The sequence below is a fragment of the Acomys minous genome (assembly GCF_964271855.1).
Source record: "Acomys minous genome assembly, chromosome: 5".
In the NCBI taxonomy this organism is placed as follows: domain Eukaryota; kingdom Metazoa; phylum Chordata; class Mammalia; order Rodentia; family Muridae; genus Acomys; species Acomys minous.
The window spans coordinates 28,957,256-28,974,114 of record NC_140494.1 but is presented as its reverse complement, the minus strand read 5'-3'; the positions used below and the strand labels follow the sequence as shown (position 1 = coordinate 28,974,114).

The 16,859-nt window shown below is 41.9% G+C and overlaps 1 protein-coding gene across 2 annotated transcripts in view; it reads right to left on the bottom strand.

Moving 5' to 3' along the window:
• CCNY (cyclin Y) overlaps positions 1-16,859 on the bottom strand; it is a 115,580-nt gene that overhangs the window by 35,997 nt on the left and 62,724 nt on the right. For both annotated transcript variants that reach the window (XM_084781085.1, XM_084781086.1), the window contains exons 3-4: positions 12,844-12,878; positions 184-284 (exon numbers count right to left, since the gene is read on the bottom strand). In XM_084781085.1, the coding sequence (XP_084637211.1) occupies positions 184-284; positions 12,844-12,878 (136 nt within the window). The remainder of the gene's footprint in view (positions 1-183; positions 285-12,843; positions 12,879-16,859) is intronic.

The window sequence follows — 16,859 nt, the reverse complement described above, 5'->3', positions numbered from 1 at the left end:
CTTATGGGCAAAGAAAGGAAGATCTATGTGAGTTTGAGGCCAGCCTGGTCTACAGAGGATGTTCCAGGACAGCTAAGTCCAGGGAGACGCTGTAGCCAAACATTACCACAAAACAAACAAACAAACAAACAATCCCAAACAATCCCCAAAATTCAAAAACACAGAGGACATCTGCACACCCACCATTTGATGGTGTACTTGAGGTTTGGCTGACTGACTGTGCTGTCATCTAAGAAGATGGTGGAGCAGGAGCTATACTTCCTTGATGTCTGGCCTGGAGGATGCTAGAAAACAAGATGACAACAGTTATACAAGACATAAATTCTGCCAAGCATTATGTGCCAGCTCATTTTGCTAACCTGGCATAAACTGGAGTCACTTGGAGAGTAGGAACCTCAGTTGAGGAAGTGCCCCCACCAGACGGGCCAGTTGGAATGTGTTTGGGCATTTTCTTGGTTGGTGATTGATGTTGGGAGGGTGTACCAAATTGTGGGCAGTGCTACCCTTGCGCTATAAGAAAGCACACTGAACAAGGCAAGAGAAGCAAGTCTGTAAGCAGCATTCCTCCATGGCCTTTGGTTCCTGCCCACCAAGAGGGACTATGATTAAGACATTTAGGCTGAAATAAACCCTTTCCTCCCCAGCTACTTTTGGTCATGGTGTTTTATCACAGTAACAGAAACTCAAACTAGGACTCAACACTACTCCTGTATCTGAGATCAGACAACAAAGAAACCATATCTTAGCAATAGCTTGCCCATATTGCTAACAGAGCAGAGCACTGGACCACATTGAGAGGTGTCTTTTTCTTCCATGCTAAGTCACCAGCACTTCTAGTCCTCACTTTCTTTATGGGGACCACAGAAAAGCTGAAGCATGCAGTGTACATTTGGTGAACACACGGAGAAGGTGGCATCTTAATCTTACACAGTAAATCAAGTTGAGAATCCACTGTACCCATTTCTCTGTTCAGCCCAGATCAATTAATAACCTCTTGGCTAAGATGCTTAAATTCATAAATGGAAGTGTTCCTCTTTTAGACACACTGCACCCTGAAACGGGAGACTGTGGTTTTTTAGTGACTGCTCAAGTTTTAGTTCTGTGGAGAACTTGAGCAAGTAAACAGTTTCTGGACAGGTGACACAAACTTTACAACGATGACAGCTGAGTACTACAGAAAAATTGTTCAGATGTTTGGGAAGTGGGGTTAGTAGATTTCCATCTGAATAATTCTGGGTTAGAAAGAAAAGAAAAAAAGAAAACGAAACCATGTAAACAAGATTCCTTATTGCCTGACACTATTTTGACAGGCAGGTACCACTTTCAGCAGCCAAAACCAAATCCCTTAATGCATCACAGAATCATCTGCCTGACTTGTCTACTTTCAGCAAAACCCCTGGGCTACAAAGTACCTGAACTAAGGCCCAGATGTCTGCTCAGCATGATCACATCTGCTTCCTAGATGTAGGTTTCCTAAACAGTAAACTATTAAAAATCGTCAGCTTCCTGAGAAATACATAAAAAATGCTAAAAGCACAGATTTCTCAATGAGAACACTTACTACTTATTTTAGGTATCTGATTCCTTAAAACAGTACTAGGAGGCACCACTAGTTGCAGTACTACAGAGCATTTTTGCAAGCAGCTGCAAAGTTCAGTTTAGGATTTCAACATTATGTTTACCATGGCATTTCAGGTTGATCGGATAATCAACATCCTCCTTACGGCATCTTGGGATGACACTAAAAGCAATTGTCTTATACTAATAACACTGAAATCATATATTAAGAAATATAAGAAATGGAGAAAAGCCATCCTTATGACATTTCATGCTGCGGGTACAATCTACTGCCCACACTGCACCAATAGATTCTGACATAAATTCAGCAATCTATTACCATGATGATAAATGTTTTAGAGACAAGTTGTAACGGTAGCAATTCAAACAAAGCACAAAGACAACAGTATTTTACTTCTACATCTTGTAGGGTTTCAACTATTTCCTCAGATAAATTCTTTGAAGACAAGGCATGATGCATAAACTGCAAAAACCTGGAGCTGAGGGGTAGTGTGCTACACTGCAGCAATGAATACAGCCTGAAAGCCTCCTCTCCCCCCCCCCCCCCTTCCCTCTATCAAGTCTGTGGGCAAGATTGAGGAGGGGGGTCAAAGGGCAGCTTAAGTCTTTCACAAAAGTATCAGTCCTGGCCTGGGGTGGCCCAGCTTAGGGCTGCAATACCTTCTTCTAAGGTGCCAACCTCACACCGGAAGCCATAATTTCTATGACTAGTCCCCCTCCACCTTCAAATTTCAGCTTTTGACCAGATAGGAATTTTTCAGTGTCTCATCACTGTAGGTGCCTCAAGCCACTGGTTGAAATTCTCAGAGTGCTAGCTGTCTTTGACCTAAAACCTCATACCATTAAGATGTGGAAAGCAGAAACCTACTAGGAGAGCCTGCGCCAGGGACTGTGTACTGAGCTGTGCCTTTAAGATCACAACAGGAGGGAGGAAATACTATGGGCCAACATCAAACCACAGTGCCACAACATAGCCAACTTTAAATTCCCAATGCCTATCATGGCACCAAAGCACAAGTTGTGTTTACAAGAGTCACAGAACACTCACTTGGGTTCACCAACATTTTAAATGTTATTCAGTATGTTAGATAGTTTTCCACTTCAGCCATGTTTTATTATTGCCCTATGATTCTGAAAACAAAACAGTATGCATGTGTGACACAGACTCTCCCTGCAAGGTTCCAATCTGCTGGTAAAAAGATGGCAGTAAGAGGCACAACAGACACAAGAATGACAAGCACAGCAAGATATATTCAAGGGCGCAATGGTGGCAATTCTATCTCGAGGGTAGCCAACAGCAGGCACCTAATTGTACTCATGGCCCATTCAAAAGAAGGGAATTCATCCCGGGCACTATAACCTAACCAACTGCCCACGGTTGGTGAGGCACTGAACACTAAACCAGTATAATTTCCAACTCTAGTCTACATATTTGTCCTTATATCCATAGCTAAGTGTAGCTCTTGCTGATCATCAAAGAAACTTCTTTTCATAGCAGATAGGGCATAACAGAAATCTGGTCAAAATTCTGATATGCAGTGCCCACCTCCAGTTGATCCATCTGCAACATAATCCCTACACCTAAGGCTCAGGAAACATCATGGAAGATGTTCGAGGCAGAAAGACTGTACAAGCCAGAGGACCAAGATATCTGCTGAGAAACAGTGCTTTCTATATAAGACACAGAGTTGCACGCATGAAATCTTAAAAATATGGCCACTTAAACAAGACTTGAAAAATGATATAACCAGCTGATATCATAAGGCATAAAAGGAGAAATCTCACAAGTTCCTGCTACACACAATAATGGCTGCTCAGTGACGGAGTCAATCTTTTCCAGGAATGAGTCCATGATAGGTTACCTATCATCCCTAAACACACACACAAATGAGCAACACTAAACAGATTCAGCAGGTTGTATTTATATGTAAGTGTGTGTGTTTCTGTGTCTTTCTCCCTCTTTCCCTATGTCTGTTGGGGGAGGGGAGAAAGGAGAAAGAGGAGAAGGAGAAAGAGAAGGAGAAAGAAAAGAAAGAGAAGGGGAAAAAAGAGAAAAGGGAGAAGGAGTCAAGAAGCTGAGAAGTAATAGGCGGAGGGGGAAGAGTATAAAATGGAACTGATGTAAACACATAAGCATGTAGAATAATCTCAAGAAACAGTGATAATACTAGAGGGACACAGAAACTTGTCACACGAGCCTGAGTCGGCCCCAGATAACTGTCCGCCTGCTAAGTTTCTCTATGTTTTCTTAGCTGAATTTACTTACTCGTAGAACAGTGGGAATAGCAGAGCTGACCTCATAACGTCACTATGAAGAATGCTTGAGTTAGTTTGTAAGTGCTCGGCGAGAGCTGACACATGGAAGCCTCTGCTCCTGTGCACAGTTCTGTATTTTTAACAATGCCAGGAATGCCTTCAATGTGGGATGTCTACAACAATCTAGATAACAAAAGAAAATGCCCAACACAGTGCTTTACTTGAGAAGAGGCTTACTGTACAGATTGCTGAGAATTCTACTGACAGGTGAGTCAGTAACAGAGAAGACAACCTCAAGCTAGCGGTGAGTCTGCTTAGAAGAGGAGCCCAGGGTGAATCATTTCCAATGCAGCAAGAGCACTTTTCTTTCTGAAACAGATCACTCTTCCTGCACAATGCCCATAGTACAAAATAATTTACTATTCACATTAAGGTCTACTAATATATAAAACCAGTTGGACTGCATGCTGAAAAAAACCTAAATACTGTTATTACCTTGCATTTTAGATACTGAGGTTATCTGCTTAGTAATCCCAACACTGATGACTGACAGATACAAGACGCAAGTGTGCCTACACAAGCATGCAGACACCAAGTAAACGTCTATGGGCTGGCCTCACTGCACCCTCCACGGTGACCCCAATCTTCATTCTATGTAGCTCACCACTCTCATTTCTCAGGGGGAAGACATCAGGCAGATCCCGCTTACCCTGAGTTCACCTGTCTAAACTGCACACATGTACCTTGAAGGCATTTTCTTTCTCCCTGTGATGAGCCAACTGTGTGAGGGTAACACAGATCTCATGGAGAAGCCTATGACATCCTGAAGGCGAGGACAACATGTTCAGCAAACTGGTACAGGGAAGGTGCTAGCAGACCCAAGGGGCCATAGGTACTAAGTTGAGATGCTCAAGTTCTGGGGGAAGAATGGCAGGGACCAGTGTAGGAAAGAGTACATTCTGCTTACACTTCCAGACCACAGCCTATCACTGGAAGAAGTCAGAACAGGAACTTGAGCAGGGCTGGAATATGAAAGCAGGAGTTGATACACAGGCCTTGGAGGAGTGCTGCTTACTGGCTTGCTTTTCATGGCTTGCTCAGCCTACTTTCTTATAGAAGCTAGGACCACCAGTCCAGGAATGGCACCATCCAGAACGGGCTGGGCCATCTCCATCAATCACTCATGGGAGACTCAGCCCATGGGAGAGAGCCAACTCCTGTCACTACTAACGATACTCTGCTATGACTGCAGACAGAAGCCTAGCATAACTGTCTTCTGAGAGGCTTCATCCAATACCTAATGGAAACAGATACATTTCCCACAGCCAAACAATAGGCCTAGTTTCAGTTTTGTGGAAGAGTGAGAAGAAGGATAAAGAGAGCTGGAAGGGTCAAAGACATCACAAGAAGACCTACAGAGTCAACTGGCCATTCCACATTTGGAATGGGCCTAGACCCCCTACACATATGTAGCACATATGCAGCGTGGCCAACATGTGGGAGTAGGGGGCTGTCTCTAACTCTTGCCTGCCAATGGATCCCTTTACCCTAGCTGGGCTGCCTTATCAGGCCCCAGGGAGAGGATGCGCTTAATCCTGTTTCAACTTCAAGTGCCAGGGTGGGTTGATACCCCTTGAGGGCTTCCCCTTCTCTGAGAAGAAGGAAAGGGGGAAATGGGAAGAGGGGGACATAAGGGTGAGACTTGGAGGAGAGGAGGGAGGGGGCTGGGATCAGGCTGTAAAGTGAATAAATGGATGGATGGGTGGATGGAAAAAATAAGAAAAAAAGAAACAGAAAATACAACTGGCTTTTATGGAGCCATTTTCTCAATTGAGGTTCTTTCCTTTCAGATGACTCTGGCCTATGTCAAGTTTACATCAAAGTAACCAGCACAAAGGAAGAGGTGGGACAGGAAACTTATCATTTGGGGGGGGGTTAGGAGGAAAAAGGGGGGAAGGGGGGAAGAGGGGAAGGGGGAAGAGAGAAAGGGGGGAAGAGGGGAAGGGGAAAGAAGAAAGAAGAAAAAGGAGGAGGAGGAAGAAAGGAAAAAGGAAGAACAAGAAGAGGAGGAGGAGGAAGAGGAGGAAGAGGAGGAGGAGGAGGAGGAAAACAACAACAACCCTGCAGGACAAAGACATTCAATACAGTGAGAGTGAAGGGTATCATGGGTGTGTGGTATAAACTTTATTCCCTGTCAGTCTCTACCTGGAAATCCCTCCTTAGACAACCTGAGGCACCTAAGAGCCAAAGATGAAGGAAGGAACATGGAACCTGAGTTGTCACCATATAGCAGGTGACAAAGAGGCCAGTGTGAAGAGCAGATGGCCATCCTGTGCCTTCAGCAAACTCTGAATATGCAGCACATCAGACTGTACAAAAGGGCAGTACTTACTCTCCCTCCCTCCCCCAGGCCCTGAGCAGTGAGAAAAAGGTATAGGGCGCAAGAATTTGTGCCCGATGCTCAGGAACTACATTCCAACTCCACACAGGAGGCTGGGGCTTCAGTCACAGCACCTCTCCCTGATGACAGTCATGGGTCTTTCCATTTTCTAGTACTTTAAATTTCTTTCATCAGTGTTTTACAATTTTCATTGTAGGTATTTATTCAAATTTTTTGAACCATGAAAGGAATATAGGAAGGTTCTAGATTTTTAAACAGTAATTTTGTATACTACTATCCTGCTGAAAATATTCATCTGCTTTAAGAATTTTCTGATTGCCTTTGAGGACTCTGTGTATAGATTTTTATTTGCAAATAGGGACATTCTTACTTTGCTTATTTCTATTCTGTTCATTTCCTTCTGTCTCAGTGCTATAGCTAAGACCTCAAGGACTATACTAAACAAAATACCTGGAGACAGTGGACAAGTGAACACCTTTTATCTTGATCCTGACTTTAGTGGATATACTTTGTTTTCCCCCTTTTAGCATAATGTTAATCATAGATTTGTGTATATGATTTTTAAAATCACATTGAAATGTTTTTCTAGCCTTGTCCCTTTAGGCTTTTATCATGAAGGATGTTAAGTTTTATAAAACCACCACCAAACAAACAAACAAACAAAAAACCTTTCTACATCTATTGAGATGACCATGTATTATTTCTTGAGCACATTTATGTGATATATTAATTTATTGATTGTTTTATGTTGAACCATACCTGAATCTCTGGAATGAACCCAACTTGATCATGGCGTATGATTTTATGTGTTTGTGAATTCAGTTTTCAAGTATTTTATTGGGAATTCTTGCATGCATATATCCATCAAACAGACTGTATAATAATATTTTTGTGTCATTATCTGTTGTAAGGTAATTCTGAGTTTGCAAATAGCTCTCCTTTCTTTTTTACTGTATAACTCTCCTATCAACTTCAAACTACTTCTAAGTAAGATAATTTCCTTCATCTTAGTGGATTCTAAAATCTTTACCTAACTGAAATTTTACTATGCCTTTTCTAGCATTCTCCAAGAACACTGTATTGATACCAGCACACTACCTGTCTGAAAAATTTCTCTTCCAATAAGAATAATTCTCTTAGAAGCAAAGTTCAGGATTATAGAAACATCAGATTCCAAACCATCCTACTTCCTCCTTTACTTCCTTAAGATACAGATTGAAACTAGCAAAGATCCCATTTTATAAGGAATTCTTTTTTGTTCACTCTCAGCTCACAAGAACCAATCAATTTGGAACTGTATTACATAAAGAAAAACAAATCACTGAAGACAGTGTTCCTAAAATGAGATAAACATAGTATATGGCCACTTGGGAATCCTGGTCTTGGTAATTATATAACAAAGTCCTTTGAATTATACCAAATACTATAAAAGACATCATCACTTGTTAACACAGGACTTGGAAAAATAAACCACACGTACCTCACCTCCATGAGCAGTACTAGCCTGTCTGTATGGGTTGCAATCAGCTCACAGATCACCTTCCCTACACTGCTTCCCGTGAGTAAAACAGGACAGCCATGATGGCTCTTCAACCAGACAGGAAGAGTAAGACGTCAAAACATTCCTAGAGTGCCAGAAGCTTCAAAGTTCTTCTGGCTTTAGGTCCAATAATAAGACTCTTGCTTGACTGACATACAAATTTCTACTTGTATTATTTTCTGAACTTTTCAGAACAGTCACCTATCTTAATGTCAAGGCATATCCTCTGAATTTTTTGCAGACATGACACTACAGAATACACCCTGTTCAGCTTCCTAGTTTCAGAACACAGTTGCAGTGAACAGAGCCCGAGGAAGGCTGATCACCCACTACTCATCCTGTCTTGGAATGCCTTCTTTTCCAACGTCCCCAAACTTCAATAAATGCCTCAGAATGACTCACAGTATATGTGCTATTTCTAGGAGGCAGGAGGATGTAATAGAAAAATGAAGCAAATGAAGCTTTCCCTATATTTTGGGAAGATTCCTAAATGCAATTATCTATAGTGTAATTTATAATCAGAGATTTTTCACATTTTAGAACATGTAATGAAGTATCTGACTTTCAAGAAAAGCAAAAGCAAATCCAAAACTTCAGCAAGATTATTTAAAAAAAAAAAAAGACAAGGCCATTACACAAGGCTTTAAAATTGCTCATAACGTATCACATTTTTCTCTGTTCATTCTAATTATATCTAAAACAGAGGTGCTGATTAGAATATTAATTTTTCTAAGTCACTTGGTTTAGTTGCTATTAGGACTCTCAAGACTATTTTATTCCTATGTAATAAATCTTTAGAAGTAGGAACAATTTAATCCCTTAAACCCGTCTTGTTCCTTCTCTAGCCCACTTCTCACAGGAGACACCCTAGGTCAGGGCTTCTCTCAGTCTCTTGTGTGTGCAGCTGGGAGCCAGAGGAACATATCCACATGGAGGTCACTTTCCCTGCCGTGAGATGTTCAAGATTGAGCTTACTGAAGTGGGAAGATACACTTTAATTGTGGGTGGTGCTGATTCATGGGATAGAGCCCCAGGCTACATTTAAAACACACACACACACACACACACACACACACACACACACACACACACACAGAGTGAGCTTACAACCTTCATTCTTGTCTGCATCCTAACTATAAATATAATCAGCTGGTTCAAACCTTGCCCATTTCTTTTTACAGGATCACAGAGAGCCATTGCTTTTATGTTTCTGGAATAATAGAATCCTCTTTGCAGACTGCCTGAGCAATATACACTACACAGGTTCTTCAGAAGCTCAAAAGAGAAATCAAACAAATGGAAAAAGTTATATTTAAAAAAAACAAAGGATATGAAATGTTCTAAAATTTAAGACCAAAGTTGGGTATGGTGGCGCACGCCATAATCCCAGCACTTGGGAGGCAGAGGCAGGCAGATCGCTATGAGCTGAAGGCCAGCCTGCTCTACAAAGCAAGTACAGGACAGCCAGGATTACACAGAGAAACCCTGTCTCAAAAAACCAAAAGACAAACTTAAGATCAATTTGAAATATTTTCTTAGGATCCATTTTCAGAACTGAATCCTACAGACTACACAGTCCTGTGGAAACATAACGTTAAGTCTAATAACTTCAAGTGAATCCCTCTGAGAAGCACAGGAGAAGTTCCAGTCCTGGCCCTACGGTTTCATTTATTTCTTTATGCCTTGGTTTTCTCATTAGTAGAAGTGTTGAGAATGGAGACTAACCAAGTCAGGTTATGGTCAGTGTATGGTCCAATTGTTAGTGTTTCTTCTCCTACTCTTCTTTAATGTGTGTGTGTGTGTGTGTGTGTGTGTGTGTGTGTGTGTGTGTGTGTGTGTGCGCGCGCGTGCATGCACGCGCGCGATGTTCCTGAAGAGGACAGAAGAGGGTGTCAGATCCCCTGGAGCTGTAAGAGGTGGTAAGTCTCCCTACACAGGTGCTGGGAACTGAACTCAGGTTTCCTGAAAGCAAGTACTCCCAACTGTGGAGCCATTTCTCTAGCCCTTCTACTTTTCTTAACTTTTAAGTGACAAGCTATGAAACTCACAATTGTTGTTCTGATCTAATCCAGGCTGCAGATGCTTTCACTTTGACTCTACCTTATGAACAACACTGGCTTTTTCTAGCAGAAGCAGAACCCATGTGCTCATCTGCAGACAAGTCTGTGAATAATGTGCAACATTACACGTTCCAGGGTCATCTGTTACAAAGAAACTTAGCATGCAGCTATCTTTATTCAGGAACAGGTACATGTGAGAGTTCAACATCTGTCTGATTTCACTGTAGCACAGCTGGGCAAATCACACAGGAAGCCTGAGTACATGGCCTAGCACCCATCTCCACATGCTGGCCCGTGGCTACTGATTCAGTAGCAGGCATATGCCAGGACAGCACAGGATGCAGGTAAGGTCACAGTGGAGAGTAAAACCAATATGGAGATTGGAGCTGTGACATCACACCTGTCCCATTACCAATTATGAAAAGTAGCCTGGATATTCAAACCCCTTCTTTCCTCACATGTCCTCAAATTGGATTATGGGTCTGGTTGCAATTTCAGCTATTCCTTTATGAGCGCTTTAGCTTAAGTGTTAAAGTGGGGAAAGCAGTCAAGAACTCACCACAGGTGAGGAACTGGAAAAGGGAACTCAGGTTTAACCACTCACCCTCCTATACTCAGGAAGACACCTGACTCCTACCACACAAAAGGCACAGCCATTTTCATCATTGCTTCTCAGGCTACTCACTGTGATTCAGAAGATGCTTTTACAAACTCTATGCTAGAAAGCCAGGGAAGTGCTACCTGGGAAGACCTAAATGGAATCTACTGTTTTGACTCTCCCATTTCCAGAGGATCTCGAATTTTATTGTCTCCTCTTCTAGATTTCCCCCTTGTTTTAAATATGTTGGGGTTTGCTGAAAGGGAGGTTGATGTAAAGTTCCAAGACTGAAATTATAGTGTGTTAAGAGTGTGTTGGAAATTACTATTATTTTTCCCTACATTGGATACAAAACTGTGAAATTCAGTTTTCAACAAAAGACCCTTCTCCTAAAACATAGCTCCTTATTTCTTTCTTTTAAAAAATTGAAGGTAACTTTAACCAAGGAAAAGAATGATTGCTATGCCTTTCTACCTCAGCTTTGTTTTATGCTTGATTAATGCTGTTATCTGTGCTATAATTCATATGGGTGGTACCACTTCTGATGTGTAAAACTGTCATAACTATCATACAAAGGTATGTAAATAAACAATTTTGGCTGTTAAAAAATAAAACAAACAGCAACAACAATAACAACAAATCTTAGAAGGCTATGGGAGTGCTTTAGAAATCTGACAGACGGCTGATGAGGTGGCTCAGGGATACAGGTCCTCTGTACAGGCAGCTCTGATGACCCTAATTTCATCCCTATATCCCACAAGGTAGCTGGAGAACTGACTCTGCAGAACTGTCCTCTGACACACACACACACACACACACACACACACACACACACACTCTCTCTCTCTCTCTCTCTCTCTCTCTCTCTCTCACACACACACACACACACACACACACACACACACACACACAGGCATATATGTCCCTTTACATATAAGCAAAATAAAATTTTTTTTAAACCCATAGGAACTAGAAACCATCAGATGTCTAGAAAGTGATACACACATAGTAAATGTCATTGCTGCCAAGGAATCACCAGTTTCCTATAACCCCAGCATCCATCTTCTGATGGCCTAAGGAGTCTTTACTACAGATTTATCATTAAGTACATCAGGATCTACACGTTCTAAAACACAGTATAAGAATCCTGAGCCAAGCCTTTGTAGGGCCAAATTTGTCACTGCAGTTTTCAGTATACGAGTTTATAGCACACTTACTTTGCAGTTTACCTAACTATACCATTCTTTACCTTGTAGAAGCAGTTTTCTGTCTCAAAGAACAAGGCACATGTTTAGAACTGGAAGGGGTTAAGGGCAGGCTGGAGAAGGTAGGTGCACCTGTTAACTATCATATCAGCCACAACTGGAGATACACTGCTCAGAATGGCCAAGGCACTAGAGGAAAGTTTTGAAAAGGCTTTAAAAAAAAAAAAAAGGCCAGACTCTTGGTTAAGAGCTGCGGGCTGCATGGAAGAGATGGGAGATGGAAGGACTTGGGGTGGGGTGAGGGAGCTGTTGTCAGAAGCCCCACAAAGAGAGCATCAAACCCAGCAGATCTGGATGCAGGGGACCTACAGAAACTGATGCCACAACCAAGGATATTGCAAGCAGAGAACCTAGACCCTCTGTTCAGATGTAGCTCATTCTCCATCTGGGGAAGGGGAGGAGAACAGGGGACCACCCCTGACATGAACTCTGGTGCCCGTGATTTGATTGCTGCCCCTTAGTGGAAAGGCCCTGTGGGAACACAGAGGAAGGGATGCAGGCTACCCAGATGAGACCTGATAGGTTGTGGTCAAACAGTGGGGGAGGAGGACACCACTGGTCAGAGGTCTAGGGGAGGGGAATAGGGCAGAAGAAGGAGGGAGGGTAGGAAGAGGGCTGAAGAGGGAGGGAGAGTGGGGAACAGGAAGATAAGAGTGGGGTAATTACAATCAAGATATAATATAAAATATAATAAAAATTACATTGAAGGGCCAAGTTTAGTCTCCCCACACATACAAACTGTTTTTGAGTATACACACAAAAAATGTGAGGACATGTCCAACAAACAATCACTGTAGAAGAGAGGAGGCAGACTGCTGCTCTTGAAAAATAATTACATTTATGCAAAAAACATACAGAAAATCAGGAATTTGGGAGTGAGCAGAAATGAACATTCAAGGTTAAAAGCCTTTGCTTTTGTCTGTGGTGGAACTGTGGTCTTGCCCACAGACATGTCCCCTTCCACAGCAGTCCTAGACTATCTGGGGACACAGCAGTCGGGGTGAATCCCAGGTAATGCCTGCAAATCAGCATTTCATCACCCCTCATATTCTTCTAAGTACCACACAGCACTGAGGGGATCCTCACCTGACAAACTACATAGGGCACCATCATTATGAAAAGCATGGGCAGGCAATTTCACTTACATGGTTAATGAAGAGACTCTTGCGCTTTTCTCTCACTGTAAAAACAAAAGATGGGACAAAAATGTTATAAGCTTACAATGTCAATCCCCTGCAGGTTGACTCTGCCACAGTCCTATCCTACCAACCAAGTTTCCCAGTTACTCAGTTACAAACTGAAGTGTAAAGAAGCTACACAAATGCAGATCTAAGCTTGATTTACATAGCTACTTAAATATTACCATAATATTTTAAGTCAACTGAAGAGTGAGAGATTTTCATTACCTGAATGAAGTACTGGTAAATCTCAGGAAAATTATATGCATACAATAGTGTAAGGTAATTAAAAGAATTGTTTACTTCTAGCAGGCATAGATACTTACAGATCCATATTATATGAATAAATTATCAGTAGCCACATGATATCCTTAATAGCAGGCCAAGCGATGTGGAACATAAGTGTTCTGCAGTGGAAGATACTTGCTTCCCCTGCAGGTACTGTGAACAGGCCTGAGCTTCTGTTCAAGGGAGCACTTGCTGCTTCCACCCTCGGGGAGGCAGGTGAGCACCCCCATACTGAATGATGCTTTGTCCAACCTTGCTGCCTATGTACTTCTGGAACAACCTGGATGGCTTTAGCCTCAGCTTTTGTCAGAACAGGTACCCTTCAGCCTCAGAACCCAGCAAGGTGCCATAGAACACAGAAAAACTTGTGATAGATAAACTACTGTCACTAAATTTTGTGTTGTCCTTGCTGAAGACTAGCTCTTATGGGCACACACTAGTCCATCAACACACCAAATAGTTCCTTGTAGGGGATATGAAGGACAGGCTTCTACAAGAAGGCACTTACTCAATGAAGTACAAATTCAGCCTGTCATTTGAGCAAGCATTTCTCCTGTAATCTATACTCACAAAGTCTTCTAACTAGTAAGTTGGAGGGTGTTGGGAGTTTTCTATACTTGCAGTTCTAGAGTCATAAGAAAACACTCACTTTCCCCTAGAAATCTATCCTAGGTGCATCAAACATAGCTGAGCCAGAGCCCTTGCCCTGCAAGCAAAGAGACCCCATTCTTAAACACTTGTAAATGGAAACTTAAAAGAAAGAAAACTGAAGATACCAGAAAACAGAACAACCTCCAATTTTCATGGATTGGTAGAGTTCATCGTTATGAAAATGGCCATCCTACTAAAAGCAATTTATATATACAATACATTCCCCAGCAAAATTCCAATGCAGGGGGTCAGGCATGGTATGCCTTTAATCATAGCACTCCAGAATCAGAAGCAGGTAGATCTCTTAATTAGAGGCAGGCAGAGGTATATTGTGAAACTCTGCCTTAGAACAAGCAAACAAACATACCCATCCAATGCATTTTTCACATAAATTGAAACAGCAACATTAAAATTAATATGGAAACACAAAGGTCTCAAAATTGGCAAAAGAATACTGAACAATGAAAACACTGCTGGAACTGTTACCACCTCAGATTTCATACAGAGCTATAGTAATAAACCCAGCATGGTACTGGCATAAAAACATAAATAATGATCCATCGAACAGAACTGTAGACTACACATAAGCCCATACTTACATAGCTACCTGATTTTTGATAAGCAGGCCAAAACTATACATTGGAGAAAAGACGGCATCTTCAACAAATAGTGATGGTCAAAATATTTAGCTTCCAGCTGGGCGTGGTGGCGCACGCCTTTAATCCCAGCACTCGGGAGGCAGAGGCAGGCGGATTGCTGTGAGTTCAAGGCCAGCCTGGTCTACAAAGCGGGTCCAGGACAGCCAAGGCTACACAGAGAGACCCTGTCTTGAACAAATATATATATATATATTTTTTTTTTTAAAAGCTTCCTGTAGAATGTAACTTGGTCCACATTCCACACCTTGCACAGAACTCAACTTCAAATAGATCAAGGACCTGAACATGAGATCTGGCACACTATGGGGGCTGGAGAGATGGCTCAGAGGTTAAGAGCATTAGCTGCTCTTTCAAAGGTCCTGAGTTCCCAGCAACCACATGGTGGCTCTCACCATCTATAATGAGATCTGCTGCCCTCTTCTAGCCTACAGGTGTATACATAATAATAATAATAATAATTTTTTTACAAAAAAGACCTAATACCCTGCATCTGTAAAAGGAAAAAGTAGGAAATATACTTCAACTTATAGGACTAGAAAAAACATTCTAAACAGTACTGGTGATGCCAGATGCAAGACCATCAACTGATAAATAAAATCTCATAAAACTGAAAAGCTTTGTTCCACAAAGTAAACTATAACTCAAGAGAATAGGCAAGTTTACAGAACAGGCAAAGATATCAGCTATACATGTAAGGTTAATTTCTACAATATACAGAGAACTCAAATAATTAAATGTCTAGAAAGGAATCCAATTAAAAAGTGGGGCATGGAACTGACAGAATTCTCAAAAAATAAAATATAAAAGCCCGAGAAACATCTTATAAAATGTTCCAATACCTGTAGCCATCAAGAAAGTGCAAATTAAATTTTATTTGAAGGTCAAGCACCTTACCTTATCCTGATCAGAATGGCCAAGCCCAGGAGAACAAGTGACAGCAGGTGTTGGTCTGGATGTGGGGATGGGGGTAGTCACTGCTGGTGGGAGAGCAGACTAGTGCAGCAACTATAGAAACCAGCGCAGCGGGCCCTCAGAAAGCTCAAGACAGATACCACATGGCCCACCCCTATGCTGTCTCTCTCCCCAAAGGACTATATTCTACTATATAGATACCATCATCAATGTTCATTGTAGCTCTATTCATAGTAGCCACAAAACAGAAAACAATCCAAACGTCCATCACCCAAAAAAGTGTTATATTTTTACAATGGAGTATCATTCAGCTATTAAGAAAAAGAAATTACAAAATTTGTAGGTGAACAGATGGATCTGGAACCATCTGACAGAGGTAACCCACACCCAGAAAGACGAACACTGCATATTCTGTGTAATATGTAGAACCTAGTTTTGACTTTTTACATATGTGTATTTAAAGAGTCATAGAGATGGAGGATGTTTTAAGAGAAGGGTGCCGGGTGTGGTGGTGCACACCTTTAATCCCAGCACTTGGGAGGCAGAGGCAGGCGGATTGCTGTGAGTTCGAGCCCAGTCTGGTCTACAAAGTGAGCCCAGGACAACCAAGGCTACACAGAGAAACCCTGTCTCGAAAAACTAAGAAATAGGGGTAATACAAAGAGGAAATAGAAAATAATGGGGCAAGAAGGATTAAATGGGGTAGGAGTGGATAGTAGGGTAGAGGACTCTTGAAGTTACATGGAAACCTATTATTGTAGAAGCTTTTTAAAATACAGATATAAAAGATTTAAGTGGAATCACACAATAACAAGGGATGGGGGAGACGACACCTCAACAACACAGGAATGGGTATCTTTTTTAGAGTTGCTTGTCAGTGGGGTCTTCTGGGTCTAGACATTACAGGCTACTGTCAATGGATGCTCATGGCTACCCGCCAGATATGGATGATGGTAAGACCCCTTCTGTGGCTAGGAACAGAAGCACGTTCCTAACCACAATGTCACAGAATGACTTTCTGAAAAAAAAAAAAAAATCCAGTGTGGCTCTGTTATTCTAAAGTGCCAGGGCCTACAAGATGGCTCAGTAGGAAAAGGTACTTGCCCTCAAGCTTGATGGCCTGAATTCCAACCCCCACACTAATATGGCAGAAGGAGAAAACCAACTGCTGCTACGCTGTCCTCCAGCCTCCATGCGCATGCCAAGGTACACATGGGCTCTTGTACCTGCCCTGTTCCCTTCCTGTAATAACACAATTTCTGCTAACTTCTTCATGGGTAGTCATGGAAATGTGGTTTCTTCTTTCCATATATTCTGAGAGACCTTTTGATGCCAAGTGCTAGGCACTATTCAACCATAGGGTATTGGACCTATAGAGGTCTCAGACACCACTCAGTCCAGAAATTTTCTTTGGAAATCTAAAAGCAGCCCAGAGTGATGTGAGGTGATTAGTGGGAGAAGTGAGGGCACCAC